The sequence below is a fragment of the Oryzias latipes genome, chromosome 4, assembly GCF_002234675.1.
Source record: "Oryzias latipes chromosome 4, ASM223467v1".
In the NCBI taxonomy this organism is placed as follows: Eukaryota; Metazoa; Chordata; class Actinopteri; order Beloniformes; family Adrianichthyidae; genus Oryzias; species Oryzias latipes.
The window spans coordinates 68,414-85,815 of record NC_019862.2 but is presented as its reverse complement, the minus strand read 5'-3'; the positions used below and the strand labels follow the sequence as shown (position 1 = coordinate 85,815).

The 17,402-nt window shown below is 39.9% G+C and overlaps 2 protein-coding genes across 12 annotated transcripts in view; both read left to right on the top strand.

The window, feature by feature from the left end:
* Positions 1-12,387, top strand: part of exoc1 (exocyst complex component 1) — a 34,656-nt gene extending 22,269 nt beyond the window's left edge. For 2 of the 7 annotated variants that reach the window (XM_023953879.1, XM_023953878.1), the window contains 11 exons: positions 7,204-7,353; positions 8,021-8,129; positions 8,600-8,644; positions 8,964-9,127; positions 9,207-9,320; positions 10,485-10,561; positions 10,666-10,894; positions 10,988-11,171; positions 11,415-11,614; positions 11,694-11,888; positions 11,971-12,328. In XM_023953879.1, coding sequence (XP_023809647.1) covers positions 7,204-7,353; positions 8,021-8,129; positions 8,600-8,644; positions 8,964-9,127; positions 9,207-9,320; positions 10,485-10,561; positions 10,666-10,894; positions 10,988-11,171; positions 11,415-11,614; positions 11,694-11,888; positions 11,971-12,123 — 1,620 coding nt within the window. In that variant the 3' untranslated portion in view covers positions 12,124-12,328. Of the gene's footprint in view, positions 1-6,551; positions 6,621-7,203; positions 7,354-8,020; positions 8,130-8,599; positions 8,645-8,963; positions 9,128-9,206; positions 9,321-10,484; positions 10,562-10,665; positions 10,895-10,987; positions 11,172-11,414; positions 11,615-11,693; positions 11,889-11,970 lie in introns of all 7 variants that reach the window. The other 5 variants (XM_023953881.1, XM_023953880.1, XM_023953875.1 and 2 more) reach the window with 4 other exon arrangements.
* Positions 12,388-12,487: 100 nt separating this feature from the next.
* Positions 12,488-17,402, top strand: part of cep135 (centrosomal protein 135) — a 33,064-nt gene continuing 28,149 nt past the window's right edge. For 2 of the 5 annotated variants that reach the window (XM_023953874.1, XM_020702876.2), the window contains exons 1-10: positions 12,505-13,020; positions 13,089-13,279; positions 13,353-13,520; positions 13,609-13,750; positions 13,828-13,912; positions 13,986-14,114; positions 14,200-14,415; positions 14,497-14,562; positions 14,656-14,806; positions 14,891-15,294. In XM_023953874.1, the coding sequence (XP_023809642.1) occupies positions 12,908-13,020; positions 13,089-13,279; positions 13,353-13,520; positions 13,609-13,750; positions 13,828-13,912; positions 13,986-14,114; positions 14,200-14,415; positions 14,497-14,562; positions 14,656-14,806; positions 14,891-15,294 (1,665 nt within the window). In that variant the 5' untranslated portion in view covers positions 12,505-12,907. Of the gene's footprint in view, positions 13,021-13,088; positions 13,280-13,352; positions 13,521-13,608; positions 13,751-13,827; positions 13,913-13,985; positions 14,115-14,199; positions 14,416-14,496; positions 14,563-14,655; positions 14,807-14,890; positions 15,295-17,402 lie in introns of all 5 variants that reach the window. The other 3 variants (XM_011473118.3, XM_011473125.3, XM_011473106.3) reach the window with 3 other exon arrangements.

Below are 17,402 nucleotides of genomic sequence, written 5' to 3'. Positions count from 1 at the left end.
GGAAAGTAAAACCCCTTACCCCATGCTAGACATCTAACCATGGTCCCACAGGCACAATGTGAAGGCATTGTGATGCTACAGTCACATCAGAATCAGAATCACTTTATTTGCCAAGTACAGTGCATGTACAGGGAATTTTACTTCAGTGACCTGTGCTCTCGTGCAAACTAGCAAGATATAGAAAGTGTGAGGGGTAAGGCAAACAAAAGGATAAATAATAAAAAGAAGGTAGATATAAGGTGGCTGTGTAAATAAATAAATAAACATAACTAAATTGAAAATAAAAATAAAATAAAAAAGGCAAAAAAAATGCAGCAGCAGTAGTTCCAGTTTGGCAGTTTCTGTGATTGTTCAGTGTTATTTAGTGGTCCAGAGTCAGGAGTTCATCGTAGGATTACAAATGTAGACAAAAAAACTTTTCAAGAAACAAATGGCAAACACAGGATTTATTGCTCCTCAAAACACACATACACCTTAAATTTCTGAACATCCATCATTTCTGACCAAAATACTTCACAGACTTTTCTTAACAGAAAGGAGGAAAAAGTTCCATGATTCTCTTCAACTTCACTATCCTCTTGTTCTCTTCTGTCCATCTTTACAACATATGGCAGGGAATATCCTTCTTGAAATTACTGAGTTCTGCACCATCTGGCTGCCTGAATGGTGTCATGCAGTAAGGCATCTTCTTCCTGCATAGAATAGAATAGAATAGAATAGAATAGAAGGGAATAGAATGAAAATGAAAATACAGAAATTACACTAAAAAAAGATCCTGGACATCCCAACTTTTACAATAAATACAATATTATATTACATTTAAAGGGGCATCTCAAAGTAATCCAACAGATAATGAAAGCATGCAGGGAAAAAATATTTACCTTCAATAGTGCCTGATGAAATGGATTAGGAAAGCATTTTTTCAGTGAAGCATCTTCTTCATCCTGAAAGTGGCAGAGGGATTAACAATAGCCTTCAAAGAGGTGCTGAAATGTGTGTCTAAATCAATGACAATGAATGTTCACTATTAAAATTTTAATAAGTCATAACATAGAGTTTTCAGTAAAACATGTAGGAAAGTAAAAAGGTTTTAAAAGTGTGATCATATAAAGAGCACTTATGGTATTGAAAAGCTGGGTATCAGAAGAAGACACCGCCATCTTCTTATTTGCTGCATGTTTTCCTTTGAAGAAATAAATACATAGTAGGTCAGTTTGTGCCAGCACCCAAAAGTGCCTTGAATTCACTCGGCACAAACTGATCACAATTTACACAGATAGCTCACTGAAATCGCATTTGGCCCCCATGCCAACGTACAGAGTGTACAGAAAGTAAAAAAAAAGGTAAATGTTAATAGATTTTCTACACATCCCTATTATCCATTTTACATTTCTGAATGTTATACATATATATACAATACCATATACAATCCTGCCCGTCTTTGTTGCTGTATCATTTTTTTGTCTGCACAATCCTTGTACTTACCCGACCCTTTCTCCAGAGTAGCATAGCTGTATATCAGTTTATTCATGTTAAAACCCTTCGGTTCATATAGCATAAGGGGAAATTTTTTTAATCTAAAACCACTTGTGACTTTAAAACTGCCTTTTAATGAAAAAAATAAATAGAAATAGTAAAAAAGAGGGAAATGCAAGGGAGGACTAGTTCTGATAAGTTGGTGTCTCTTGGTTGAGTTTGTGAGAACACGCTGAAACCTGAATACAGTTTCCACAGTTGAGTGCAGATTTATTTGAACCTATTCTCATCCATTCACATAAGGTCCAGAACTGAGACGCACAGGTGCACATAAATATTTGTTGCTTGTATATGTGTGTGGCCCAAAAGGAAAGAAGTAATACTCCTTAGGATGAAGCTGGAATAAATAATAAAAATAATGTAAACTACTTTTACATGCTTCCACAAAGAAATGAAACCACAAATGAAATGTTAAACCATAAAGCAATTTACGTAGATTCAAACAGCAACAGTAAATGTCACTGTTATTGCTTTACAGATTATTAACAACATTTAAGAATATGCACATGATATGCAACCACTATTCTCCTGCAGGTATAACTAAACATGTAATTATCCAATTAACATTGCTTGTCAATTATATTAGGTTTCAGTGGTTAAATAAAACTGAAACACTAGCTAACCACATTAAAGAAAAGAGAACCATCAGAAAGGAAGAATTTCACAGCAAACATAACAGTGACGCAAGCTGCAACATCCCACTGTACATGGGCTTATTATTCCCTCGTTAGAAAACAATTACTTATGTAAACTTTTGAATACGTTGTTATAGATTTCACGTTAGCTTCAGATCGACGCTGCTTCTTCTCCTTCATTTGCTATGTATGCAGCCTAGGGCAGCGTATTCTTCCGCGCAGGTGTATAGTCCCGTTTAGATTATCGGTCTTTACAACAAATAGAAAAGAAAATCTTGTCGGAATTAAAAGCTGTTGAATTGAATTTAATTCCCCATACACACTTTCCCTTACCTCACTTCCTGTCTGTTTTCTTAATCACTCCAATAAAACTGTAATGTTTCCCTTTATACAAATAGACACATTACATACTGTACACAAAGATTGAGTAATAGCTGTTTATTTGTCAATAAAAGTCTATGGAATTTCAGCTTTTTGGGACCCATGGGTACTTCCTATTTGGATTGCGAGGGGAGAGGGGTTGTTCAGTCCAGTTCTCACTTACTGTCAATGTATTGCACCATTCCAGAATATTTGAGTAAAAAACTGTGATTTATACCACAAATGGTTACTTTTAAAAAATTTAAAGGTTGAAAGGTTTTGGAAAATTCATGCCTGTGGGTAAATAACGCTGTTCATTTAGTCAGCAAGGTCGACTTAGTATTAGCCGTCCTATGGGAAATTCCATTATATGTTAGCATCAAGCTAGCGGACTTGTTTATCAGAAAGGAAAAAGCCTAAAAGATCAATCTCCTCTTTTATGTATTGATTATTGATCTACTAAGCTTTATTTATTTAGATTAATACTGGATTTTATCAACCCAGCCCTATAATTAGGGTCATTTTGGAGCGGAAGTGGTTTGATACACACTTCCATAAATAGCCATCAATAGGGATTCAGATGGGTGGTGGATGCACCTCTAAACAAGATAATGTCCTTAAAACATACTGCCAAGGAATCCAACTTGTGGCTGAAGAAGAAACATTTCAAAGTCATGGAGTGATCCAGCCAGTCTACAGATCTCAGTCTTATAGGAAAGAGGGCTGGGTTGATAAAATCGATTAATCGATCTGAATCGATACAAGCTTAATAAATCAATAATCGCTCCGTAAAATTAGACATTGATTTTGCCTTTTCCGGTGACCTAACACATAACAACAGTAAAGCCAAAGTCCGCTAGCTTGATGCTAATGCATAATGGAATTATCCATAGGATGGCTAATGCTAATGCTCGTTTGACCTAAACATACATTGCTGACTAAATGAACAACTTTATATACTCATAGTCATGAATTTTCCAAAATCTTTTAAGGAAACATTTAAAAAAAAAGCTTTTGTGTTCTAAAACAGCATTTTTTGCTCTATCTTCTGGAATAAATTGTAATGCTTTAGCACTAGCTCCACCTTGTGGCCAATCTGAAATGCCCTCCAGGAGAGGCAGAACATTTATCTTTCATATCAGCTAGTTTAGAGCCTTTACAATGTTATTCATCTCCTCATTTTTGTTGGAGTTTCTTTTGTTTGATAAATTATGTAACACTGTATGGTCTTAACAGTTTCACTGGTTTATTATTTCACTGATAAAATTTACAGTATTATACAGTAACTGTATCAGATTAATATGAATATCTTCAAAACATACATAGATTATTATTGTATTTCTATACAAATATCTCTAAATGTGTAAACCCAGTAAAGTCAAAATAAAATCGAATCGAATGCATCAAAAGAATAGAAAAAATCGTGACTCAAAATAATTCAGGCTATGGTGAATTGAATAAAATCGATTCTTGAAATTTTTGGTGATACCCAGCCCTAATTGGATACGAAGATGAAGATCAGAGCTGCCAAGCAAAAGCCAGCAGATTTCAATGATTTAAAAGTCAAAGAAGAGTGGACCAAAACTTTTCCTGATTTGTGCAGAAACCTGCTCATAAACTTCAAGTACTGTCTGACTTCTATGCTGCTGATAAGGGTTTTGCCACAAAGTACTAAGTCTTTCTGGCAAGAAGGTTCAAATACCTAATTCCCTTCATGAAATGCAAATAAATATATGTATATAAATACTTTAAAGTCAACTTGGATGAAGCCCATCTGCTTCAACATGTAGTTATAGAGTTAGATAAGCTAATTCTCTCTAAGAGTTCTGGTACATTGCCTCTCCGTCCAGGGGAGGATCCCTCCTTTATGTGGACACAACTGAGGTTTCTTCTTTTTTTATGGAATCCCTTTTTTTAAGGAGTTTTTCCTTAAATCTGCAGGGGGATCAAATTAGGGATGGCCAATATATTGGTGCCACTATCAGTATCGGCTGATATTTGCATAATTTGAGTTTATCATATCGGTCCGATATAAAAAAATCTACCGATATACTTCTGACAGTATTCAGCAACACTTTGCTTTTGAAATATATACAGTCCCTGACAAAAGTCTTGTCGCTTATCCATTTTGTAGAAAGAAAAGCGTATAACCTCACTTTTAATGAATCCATTGGTTTTAGAAATGTCGCATATGAAAGCTAAAACGCTCCCAAATTATGTTCAATATACTAAAATAAAATTGCTTTAATGAACAAAGATTGATCATTTAATGAACACAGGTCACATTTTGGCAAGACAAAAGTTTGTTGCCTTGTCATATGATCCACCCAATCCTAGATCACAGCCTCACCTGTGATCAATTACTGATCAATCAATTAGTTGATTGATCAGGCCTTCACATCAACTGCAACTTGACCTCTGACGACATGCCTAAGATTCACCCTGAGACCAAAGCGTTGATTATCAAGAGGCTGAAGACCAGATCCACTGCTGAGGTGGCCGACACCTTTAATGTGTCTCAGCGTCAAGAACAAAGAAGAAAAAGATTTGAAGAGACTGGAGATGTTTTTGACAAGCCCAGGTCCGGCAGACCCCGCAAGACAACTGCTCAGGAGGACCGTTTGTTGGTTCGAAAATTCAAGGCCAGCCCCTTTTCCCCTGCAGCAGAACTCCACCAGGCCTGGTCACTTCAAGTCCCTGTGTCAACCAGAACAGTTTGTAGAATTCTGTCTCAAAGTGGCCTCCATGGTCCAAGCAGTGCCCAGAAACCAGCACTAAACAAAAGGCAATTGAAAAAACGTGTGGCATTTGCCAAGGCCCACAGCCAAAAATAATGGACGCTGGAAAAGTGGCAGAAGGTGGATTTCTCAGATGAGTCTTCAGTTGAATTACATCACAGCCACCGCAAATATTGCAGGAGACCAACTGGAGCCCACATGGACCCAAGAATCACCCAGAAAACAGTTAAATTTGGTGGCGGAAAAATCACGGTCTGGGGTTCCATCCAGTATGGGGTGTGCGAAACATTTGCAGGGTTATTTATTAAATTTTCACATAACTCTGTAGGCGACAAAACTTTTGTCTTGCCAAAATGTGATCTTTCTGTGTTCATTAAATGATCAATCTTTCTTAAGTAAAGCAATTTTATTTTAGTATATTGAACATAATTTGGGAGAGTTTTAGCTTTCATATGCGACATTTCTAAAACCAATGGATTCATTAAAAGTGAGGTTATACGCTTTTCTTTCTTCAAAATGGATAACCGACAAGACTTTTGTCAGGGACTGTACTTGTTCCTAATAGATTGGGAAGCTTATGTTTACAGTCATAGTCAGTATTTGACAGTTTTCTGGGAAATGTAATTTGGATTGGGAACATGTTCTTCTCAATAGATCCCTGGCAATGGTAAGTTTATGGTTTACAGTTATGTCCAATATTCAATAAATGGTTTAAATAATTTCAGATGTATTTGTATGAAAGTTTTAAAGGGATGCTTGTTCCTATGAAATCCTTTGCTGTATGTTTAAAAAGGTCAAGTACAGTGTGATTTTCCGGTAAAAGAAAAGGTGTCCATTTCTGATAAAGAAACAAGAAGGAAATCTGAACTTTGTGTTAATGCAGACACTTAAGTATCGCTGTCGGCAAATATCGGCTATCGGCCACAGTTGCAGACGAAATGTCTGTCATTGGCATTGGCCGAAAAAATCATAACCACTCATCCCTAGATCAAATACTTATTTCTTCCGCTGTAGTTCTGGCTCTGAACTGAACATGAAAGCAGTTTGAATCTCAAGTTCAGAGCTGTAGTTCAAGCCCAACGTTTAATCTTCTGTTAGAATCATCTGGGAGATCCTGAGACACTGACTTTTCCAGCTTTGTTCTTTCTACTTGTGAACTTCCTGTGTGGCCTAGACACTTTTTCTGGTCTTCTCGTGTTGTTTCCTTCACTGTGTCCCACCTTTTCTTGACTTTTAATGTTATTCACTCTGAATCATCCCCTCTGCTCTCTTTTTATGTCAGTTCAACCACTTCAGTCACTTCAAAATGTCCATCCCTCAGTTGTATAGGTCCTCCTGTCTGTCACTTCCAGTGAGTACCTCCCACCCCCTGCTTCTTCTTTGCTAATGTTTGAAAACCTCAAACATCCATGCATTTCCTCCTCTGCCATCCTTTACTGCACGAGGTATGTTTTTATCAATGCAACGTTTTCCACTTAAGGAAAGAGGAATTGAAGAGGCTCTGCCCATCCTCTCATTAACCAGCCCACGGGGAGGAGGGGTCTTTCATGTCTGGTTTCTGACTGTGAAGAGCTGTGCCTGACTGCTGTGACTGCATGTCTTACAAGAGAGACCTAACATGCTGATGGGGCTGGGGGAGGACAAATTTGAAGGGAGGGGAGGCTCTTTACTGACCTGAGATATGTGAGGGACTCCCAGTATGAAAGAACATCTTTGATATACAGTACAGAACAAAAGTTTGGACACACCTTCCCATTCATTTGAATGAGAAGGTGTGTCCAAACTTTTGGTCTGTACTGTATCTCTGCACAGTTTCTGGATGTTTGTGAAGAAAAGCTGCGTTTGTGTGGACGTGGCTGAATGACACATTTAGTCCTTTATATCCTGAACATTCTGTTAACTTTTAACTTTCCTGTTATGTTTTATTTTGAAAGGGTCACGATCAAAGCTCCACCTTGTCACAGCATACAGCTGAGCTGACCCTGCCCAAACACAGCCCTCTCCACAGGGACCTGCTACGCTACGCTAAGCTCATGGAGTGGCTGAAGAACACCCACAGGGAGAAGTATGAGGGCCTGTCAAGGGTCAGTGCAGAAAACCCTTTCAATGACATTCTTCATTCACATAGAATCCAAAATGTGTCATTTAGAACAGTGGTCCCCAGATTTTTCAGGCTGTGGACTGGTTTAATGTCGAACAATATCTTCACGCACTGGCCTTCTTTTAGCCTCTAGTTTCCCTTTACTTTTCAGAATAAAGTTCATCCTCTATAAGTGACAGTGACAACGTGACTGAGACCAAGTGACAAAAACTTTGCAAACCTAAAATGTGCTATCTTATTTATATAATTTGTTTATATAATTTAGAAAGAAAAAGAATCACCTAGCCTTTTTGTAATTGTTTTACAGTGACCATTAACCTTTAGCCAAATTACACTCTTTCTCATTGAAATGTGTGCAAACGGCCTCACATGTCTCTTCAATTGATGATTGGCAAGATTTGTTTTTCTATGGGCGTGGCAATGTTTTTGCTCCCTGGCATTATTACACTGCCAGATGGAGGATGCCAACAATTGATTAGCTTTTATGTAAGTACTCAATCTTGTTGATGATCAAAGTCATCAATTGAAATAATCCCTGTAGAAGTATTAAACTGAAATTCAGATTTTCCATCATTCCTGCAGTATTTTGGCTTGTTTTTGTATTTGGCCATTGTAATTTTTTTATATGTAACATCATTTGTCTTTCTCAGACTTATGTTGATTATATGAGCAGACTATATGAACGAGAAATCAAAGACTTCTTTGAAGTTGCCAAGATAAAGATGGCAGGAACGTCCAAAGAAGCAAAAAACAAGTTTGGTAAGACCTGCTGCCCACCGGGCTGTATTGCTGTTAATGTTATGTGATGTATGAAATCAAAAATCAGTGTAATATTCAAGTTGATTCTTCTTTTTCAATTTGCCTTTTCTGCAACACTTCTCTTGGCTGAATATATTTGACAGAACTTCTTTGGGTTTCTAAAGTGTTTTTGTCTTGTTTTATTTTTCATTTCTGTTTCTTCTTTCCCTTGCACAGGCACTTTACTCGCTCAAATATCATTTTTTAATGTGTAAATTTGACCCTTAGTTGAGCTCTATTTTTTTTTGCAAAATTATAGTACAATGACTATGAAAACCAAGCCATTTGTTTTTCCTGAGCTCCTTCTAAAGCCCCTGCAATGCATGGCAATGCATGTGTTGCGTCTAATATCTGTCTTCCTCTCCTCCATGCTGCATGTTTAAAGCTAACTTGTGTCTGTCTTTGATGCCTGCATTTCTAACTGGCTGTAGCCACGCTTCCGCGGAAAGAGAGCACGCTCAAACAGGAACCAGAAAGTAAGTACAACGCTTGGATCCAGCTGTCAGTTACTCACTGTTTCTCATTCCTTTGCTCAAATTTGTTTTGAAATTTCGTCTTTGCTCTAATACATTGCTGCATAAGTCATTACTTATAACTGTTTTTTTTTTTGTGTTTGATGTAAAGCTGATCATTTCATTTCATTCCACATTAAACACCAAAAAAGCAAACGGTTTACATCAACTTTATTTTGAATTTTTTCAGAACTAAACATGCAGTGACTTAAATTCCTGTGTAGTTTGAATTATGCTCCTGTCATACTGATGCTCATGTTTGATCTCTGCTGTGCCACGTCAGGCCTGCATGGCAGCTCTGGGAAGCTGACGGGTTCCACCTCGAGTCTGAACAAGCTTACAGTGCAGGGCTCCAACAGCCGGCGTTCCCAGTCTTCCTCGCTGCTGGATATGGGCAACATGTCTGCGTCGGATCTGGATGTGGCAGACAGGACCAAGTTTGACAAGGCAACATAGCGTTAAAAGCAGAATTAGAAAATTTTTGTTGTAATCAGAAGAATAAGTGTGGGCTTGTTCGTCTGTGCAGATATTTGAGCAGGTCCTCAGTGAGCTGGAGCCACTGTGTCTGGCAGAGCAGGACTTCATCAGCAAGTTCTTTAAACTTCAGCAGCACCAAACGGTTATGCCCCCTCTTGCACAGGTACATCAGTTATCATATATTACTAAAACAGTTTCAACTAGGGATGTCTAAAGTCGATCATTTGATTGGATATTGGGCCTGATCATGTGGTTTTAGACTCGATCGGAATCTGATCCCGATTAGGGATTAGAATATTTAATTCATATTAGGCTGGGAAGCTGGTCGATTCTTTCTGAAGTCAATCACAATCTCTGTGCTCTTGTCCACACTGAGCAGCAGGTGATTTATTCCAAGCCCATCTCACAAATTCATCCACAAGCTCCCTGTATTCGTTCTCCCGTCCACCTTATATGACACTAGTTTGAGCAGTAAACGCTCAAAATGTTCAGTAAAGTTGGCAAGATATTCACAGATTCAGACTTCCAGGCTCAATAACTTTTTTAATTTATGATTTAAACTGACGGCAAGTGTTCCTATGGATTGGCCTTAACTTAAACAACCTACAAAAGCATTTCAAAAGAGAAAAGATTGGGTTTTTGTTTCTTTTTAATGAGAATTGCTCTCCATTCTGCCGAAAGACAGCAGTAAGACGGCTGCCAAGGGATCGTCTCCAAAGTGCAAGCTCCAGGAAAAAAATAATTAAACAGAAAAATCCCAAATCCTTCAAAAACAACCAAAACTAATAAACAGTTCCATTGATAGGAGCTAGTTATGAAAACTCATCATCTTTTCCATGCTAAATGATTTTGAGAGAAAGTCAAAATTCATTTTAAATTTTTTTTAATGAAGATATGAATCATATCTGATCAAAAATATTTAATAGTTGTGAAGATCTTAAAGCTACAGTCACAAAACCTTCTTACATTACTAAATCTCACCCACTTTAATAAGTTAAATAGTTAACCATTTTTCTAGTTGATTTTTCTTTACTTGATTGTTCACTTTATTTCATATAACTGTTCTGTTTAGGTGTTAGGTTATAAAATAAGGGTAATACAATTAAAAATAGTGGGAAACCTGGATCTGCTTATTAAATTTGTTCATTTTTTTAATGTGTTACAAAAGTATCTGATTTGGACTCAATCGGCAGGTACTCAAAATCAAAGACTCAAAATCGAATTGGGGCCAAAAAAACTTGACCCAGACATCCCTAGTTTCAACTTAATATGTTAATCTGCTTTATTAGAGACTAGGATTTGCCCTCATGTTTATTTGTTGCATCAGCCTGAGACAGAGGAGTTAGACGGAAGCACAGCATCAAGAATCCCCCCACAGAACGATCACAGACACTCATCATCAGAGTCAGTGCTTTCCCTTTGCTACCAACGTCTCTGATGTCAATTTGACCTGCTGTAAAATTTCAACTGTGCTCACAGTACTTGTTCACTTGCTTTTTTGACTGAAGGAAGGACATGGTGCGGCTGATGATGAATAAAATCTTCCAAAGCATTGAGACAGAGCTGAACAGCCTCATCGCTCTGGGCGACAAGATTGACAGCTTCCATTCTCTGTATATGCTGGTGAAGATGAGTCACCATGTGTGGACGGCGGAGAACGTGGACCCTGCCTCTTTTCTCAGCACCACCCTGGGAAACGTGCTGGTCACTGTCAAGAGGAACTTTGACAAATGCATAGTGAGTGGGGTCGACTTATTTTTCTATATTCCTACTGCTTGCATTTTGTTTTACAATAAATTGTTATAAGTTTGAATATGTTCTCATATGCAGCTGGGTCAAATAAGACAGATGGAGGAGGTGAAGATTCCTAAGAAAACCAAAGTGGGCATCCTCCCATTTGTTACAGCTTTTGAAGAGTTTGCAGAGCTTGCTGAGACCATCTTTCGAAACGCAGAGCGCAGAGGCGACCTGGATAAGGCTTATGTCAAGCTGATCAAGGCTGTCTTTGTGAACGGTGAGACCGCTAGTCTGATGCTACTTTCACACCAGGCATGTGACATGCATTCTTGAATGCACTAAATGCGCATTCTTGAATGTGCGTTAACGCAGAACCCCGAAACGCGCATTTACTCGTGTTTACATAGACTTTCCATTGAAAGTGGTTGCTTGAACGTGGATTGCAGAGGACTGCGTGAACATAGCTTTAAACAGACAAAAGCAAGTGAGCTGCAAGTGACATCATGTGGTTCTCTTTTAGTGGAAAAGGTGGCAAATGAGAGCCAGAAGACGCCGCGGGATGTTGTGATGATGGAAAATTTCCACCACATTTTTTCCACTCTGTCCCGTCTGAAGATCTCCTGCTTGGATGCAGAGAAACGAGAGGCAAAGCATAAATACACTGACCATCTGCAGTCCTATGTGATCAACTCGCTGGGCCAACCTCTGGAAAAACTCAACGTATGAAGAATTTTCCTCATCACAGGTTCTGATGGTCAAAAGTGTGTTATCTGAGGGTATCTTTATGGTTGATTTGCAGCATTTCTTTGAGGGGGTTGAATCCCGCGTTGCTCAGGGCGTTCGTGAGGACGAGGTGAGCTACCAGCTGGCATTTAACAAGCAAGAGCTGCGCAAAGTCATCAAAGAGTATCCTGGGAAAGAGGTGAAGAAAGGCCTGGATAACCTTTACAAGAAGGTGGATAAACATCTATGTGAAGAAGAAAGTTTACTCCAGGTCAGAACGCTATGAGATCCAACTTGTAGTTGGCATGTTTTCTCTTCGTGACTCCAAAAGACTTTTTGATTAATTTCATCAGGTGGTGTGGCATTCCATGCAAGATGAGTTCATCCGTCAGTACAAGCACTTTGAGGATTTGATTGGCAGATGCTACCCTGGATCTGGGATCACCATGGAGTTCACCATCCAGGATGTGCTGGAGTACTTCTCCAGCATTGCTCAGTCACATTAGTTTTGCTGCTGTCCATTAATGAGTAACTACTGCCACTCACTGGCTAGAAATACAAGAGCAACTTAAAAACTGGTGCTTTCTTATACAAGCATGAATATTTCATTCTGTCTTTAAAAGAAATTGTAGACTGGACTGTGGTGGAGATACTGCATTTTCTTATCTCGCCTGTTTTTTCCACGTTTAAAAGCTTCTGCTTCACATGAAACTGTTTGTCCCGTTCCTGTATATCACTTAGTATATAATAAATTTTACAAGTGAAGCGTCGCCACTGGATACATGTTTGTTTTAATCGTCAGCAAATCAGCGTGAAAGTTCTGAGTGTATGGGTTGTCACTAACCCGCCCCCGCGGGCAATGCCGAATGACAAAACAAGCGGTTTCCATGCCCTTTTGAATTACATGGTGACGAATGCGAAAACGACGGCGCTCTTTTTAAACCGCTTTACCGCGGAAACACCGAATTCTTCAAACTGGCTGGGAAGTTTACATCGATTCATGAACTGAGGATGGAACTAGTTATCGACGCAGTTAACCTGGATGTTTGAATTGTGGATGGTTTACGTTGCTAGCTAACATTAGCCACCAGAGTGGACACTCGCTTTCTAACAAACAAGGTGAAGGTAACCTGTAAACTTCATTGTGTTTCTCCTTGGTTTAAAAGCAAGTGGCTTTTTAAAAAAAATGCGGTAGCTTATTTACTTATTAAAACAAAAAAACTTTGTTTTTAGGATGTCCACTAGCTTAGTTTGAGGTTTTCGAATGAATCCCGTCTTCTTCATGCAGCCATGAACAGCAGCGCAGAGAGGAAGTTCGTTAATTTACGGAAACGTCTGGATCAGCTGGGCTACCGACAGCCGGTCGGAATCGAGTCCTTGCCTCTGGTGGATAAACTGTTCAGGTGAAGCCCTCTCCTCCATCTGTGTCCATTAACCCCAAGCCACACGTGACGCATGCTCTGTTGTTCAGTGATCTGGTCCACACCACCGAGAGCTTACGCAATGCCAAATCATCAGCTGGAAAGACTGAGGAGGAGAGCAGGAGCGTGGATGCTCTGCTGGAGCCCTACAGAGCGGAGAACGCCAGGGTGGTCCGGGAGAACAACAAGCTGCACCTCGATCTCCTCAAACTAAGGGAGGAGAAGGATCGAGTCACCAGAGGTGAACAGCAGGTCCTCATCCCAACACTGAAACATGACTGCTGGTTTAACTCCTCTCAATCCCATCTTCTCAGAGCTCAAAGCTCACATCAGGAGACTGGACCATGAAACATTGGACCTGAAGTTTCTAAACAACCAGTACGTGCACAAGGTTCGGTGTTTGGAGAAGGATGGTAAGGCCAAAGTGGATCGCATCCAGCAGCTGCAGGAGAAGAACTTGCAGGCTGTTGTGCAGACACCAGGTAACGGACAGCAGCCTGTGGTGCACTGATGTGTTCTGATAGTCATTTCTGACTTTGGTTTCTGGTCTCTCCCCCCACGCCCTCCCAGGAGGGAAGAAGCGCAGCATCCCTTTCAGACGACAGAAAATGCAGGTCGATGAGCTTCTGCCGTTTTCTGGTAGATTAGCCTATCCTGTAATGCAGCCTGATGATCCTTACATAGCCGATTTACTTCAGTTGGCAGATGGAAGGTTTGTTTTATCTGTCAGTTTCTGTTTTTTTCTTTCTTTTTTTCTTCATCTCAACTCGCAGTATTTTTGATATGCAGAATTCACGAACTTCAGGAAGACATCGTCAAACTCAAAGTAGATATGGAAAATGCTCAGGATTGTATAAAACATCTCAACACTCAGGTGAGGACATGATTGCTTATGTTTATCTATGCAATGTTTAACCAGCCTGGATAAAACAATGACTGGGACACAGGTGGAGGAAAGGGACGGAGAGATCAGTCGACTGAATAACGTTCTTCACGGAGGACGTCCACACAACGTCATTTCACTCGAAGCCAGAAACATCAGCAATAACAAGCTGATTGCCCACCTTAACCTTCAGGTGAGCGCCGCTGCAGACTTATTTTAATGATGCTCATATGGTAGAAAATGATGCATCACCGGCATGTACTCCTGTTGTCATGTAGATTGAGTACCTGCAAGAAACCAACAGAAGTCTGGAGGAAAAAATTGAGGGCCTGCTGGAGAAAAAGAAGGATGTCTCAGCAGAAATGGTTAATTTGTCCTTGAAGAACCGGGAGTTATGTGAGGAGCTGACACACATTGACGACCTGGCGAAGCATCTGGAGATGGAGAAGGAAGGGGATTTGGAAACCGCTGACATGGAGCTTCAAGAAGCTAAAGTTAGAAGATTAATACTCACGACTGAACGTTTTTACGTAGGACAATGAAAACCAATGCTTAGTTTTGTTTTCTGTCAACAGGAAGAAATCCAAAGGCAGCAGAAGACCATTGAGGACTTGGAGGAAGTTATTACAAAGACAAGAAGGGTGTGTACTGTATTAGATGAAGAGAAACAGCTTTGTCCTCTATGAAAGAAGAGTTCTTGTTAAAGTGTATTTTCCTGGACTGATGGAGTTCAGGAGCAGTCTGATGGTGAATTTGAAAGAGGCCGTCTCCAAGATGAGCTGGTGGAGCTCAAAGGTCAGAACAAGAAGATGGAGGGACTAGTTAACCTTCTGGAGGGGGAGAAAAGTAAGCTCCAGGACAAAGTGGAGAAGATGATGTCAGCTGGTGAGTAAAAACCTCTTCATGAAGCGTTATCACATCAGCTTGGGATTGTGTATATTTGTCACTCTGTTTCTGATTTTTGGTTAGAAAAAGCGCTGGTTCTGGAGCTGGAGAAAATGCGTGCCAAACATGGCGTCTGTGGTCGAGAGAGCTCCCCATCGCGTTTAGATGCTTTTATCAGGAGTCTAGAGGAGGAGAGGGATTGCTACCGCAGAGAGGCTGAGAATTACCAGCAAGCTAAAAGGGGCAGCGGCCCGGTTTTGAGCCCCAGCCGAAGTCCAGACAGAGGCAGTGCTTCAAGGTCCAGAGGGAATAAGGTAATCCTGCTTCATTCCACACATGATATAGAGGGACAACTGTATCGCGCGCTAAAGGAGAGGGACGAACTTAAGACAGCACTGTTGGACTTTGAGAAGCACATGGAGGACATTCAGAAGGATGTCAAGGTCCTCAGCAACGAGAAAGACCACTTCAAGGCCCTCTTTAAACAAGTGAGTATGACAGATCTGCAGTGTTTAGCACTGAAGGTTTTTATGGCAGATATTTGTTAAAGCTTGTTTTTAAAGTCCCACTCCGATCATCTTTTGATCTATTATCAAATAGTTCCCAATGGTCTTTAAATTAGGATTTTGCTGTTTTTCGCCTGTGTAGTTGTCTAGGACATAGTTTCTATTAGAGCTATCCCGCTGTGCAGTTTAGATCCAGATTCCAGCTAAAATGAGGGAAACAAAGACGTTCAGGGATATGTCTGTCTGCAAGTGGATGCATCAGAATGGAGCAGAGCAGGGAGCTTGTGACCCGCCCAGCATATTTTCTTTGTCACAAATTATCTCTTTTTCAAACAGCATTTTTTCGTCAGCTGCTGATTCACAACGATTTAAAGAAATGCTTAGAAATGCAGTTAAATCTCAATTTTCTTTATACATCATGAGTAAAATGCTACAAGAACATGTTAAAAACACCAAAAACACAATTTTCATTGAAGTGGGTCTTTAAGGCATTCAACCCTAGAAAGGAAGTTTGTGACAATGGTTATTTGAATCCAAATAAGTCAAGTTTCTTTAGACCCATCCTGGTTGTTCTAATGTTAACAAAATCTCTTAAATGTTATTTAATATCGTTCATTTTAAACGACCAACAGTAAGACTCTTCGGTCTCCTTGGCCATGTTAGTAGTTGGAGACTTTAAAGACTTTTTACTGAGCCTGTAGTCGGGCAACTGCGGAGAGGAAAGCTCTATTTAGGGAAAGATTTAAAGTAAGTTCCAACGGAAGCAGAGTAACAGGGACCATATGCTGTGAGTGTTTGCAGTGTGAGAGGAAAGGAAGGAGACAAATTTAAAACTCTGGAACATCCATATTTAGACCAAAGAGACGAGGCTTTAACTGCAACAGTGATACAGTGATCCATCTCTATATTGCTGCACACATTACTGAGTCAAACCTATTATAAAAATGGTTGAACTCATCCGCCTTGGCCACATCACAAGGCACAGTCCATCCCCTCTTCTTAAAGCCAGTAATGGCTCTCAGCCGCTCCATACCCCCCTAGTGTTCTTAAACACTCCCTAGTGTTGTTATTTGGCAATGAAGTGCCAAATAACAACTATAAAGGTTTTTTATGTGCAAAATAAATGGTTGCTCATAGAATTAACCTTTTAAAAACATAAACATTCAAGCATTTTACAAACAAGAATGACAAAATGAAATAAACCAATCACCAATAAAACAACAAGTAGCATCTTGCAGCAGAAGAAAAGAACGCTCACTATCAATGCTAGTGCAGGGCACCAATGGCTATTTCCATGCAAGCCGCAGTGTGTTTTTTTTTTTCCAGAATGAGTGCTAGCAAAGACGGCAGCTTCATATTCTTTGCACACATTGCGGTGGTAAATTTTTAAATGGCTTGTGAGATCTGTAGTGTTAAAGCTTGACTTTTTTTTCCTTTTTGTGCTATCTTTCGAACACGTTTTGTGAGTCGTTGGTCTCAGATACGGTAAAACAGGCGTACACGGGCGAGTGCTGCTCCATGTTGCAGACAGAGCTCTCTAGGCCAGGCGCTGAGAGGTGACGTCACTTATATCCATCCATCTTCCTCCGCTTGTCTGGGACCGGGTCGCGGGGGCTGCAGTCTAAGAAGAGCTGCCCAGACTTCCCTCGCCCCAGCCACTTCCTCCAGCACCAGTTGAGCTGTACTTACAGACCAAAAGTTTGGACACACCTTCTCATTCAAAGAGTTTTCTTTATTTTCATGACTATGAAAATTGTAGATTCACACTGAAGCCATCAAAACTATGAATTAACACATGTGGAATTACCGTACATATATAGAATTTAAAGTGTGAAACGACTAAAAATATGTCATATTGTGGGCTCTTCAAAGTAGCCACCCTTTGATTTGATTACTGCTTTGCACACTCTTGGCATTCTCTGGATGAGCTTTAAGAGGTAGTCACCTGAAATGTTTTTCACTTCCCTGTGAGCATGAAGCTACGAGACTCTAGCTGCTCTGATCAGAGACACGGTTCACCCGTGTGGAGCAGCAGGTTCATTCTAACAGCCACAGATCTTTTTACAAAGTGGGTTGTGGCAAAATCTCTC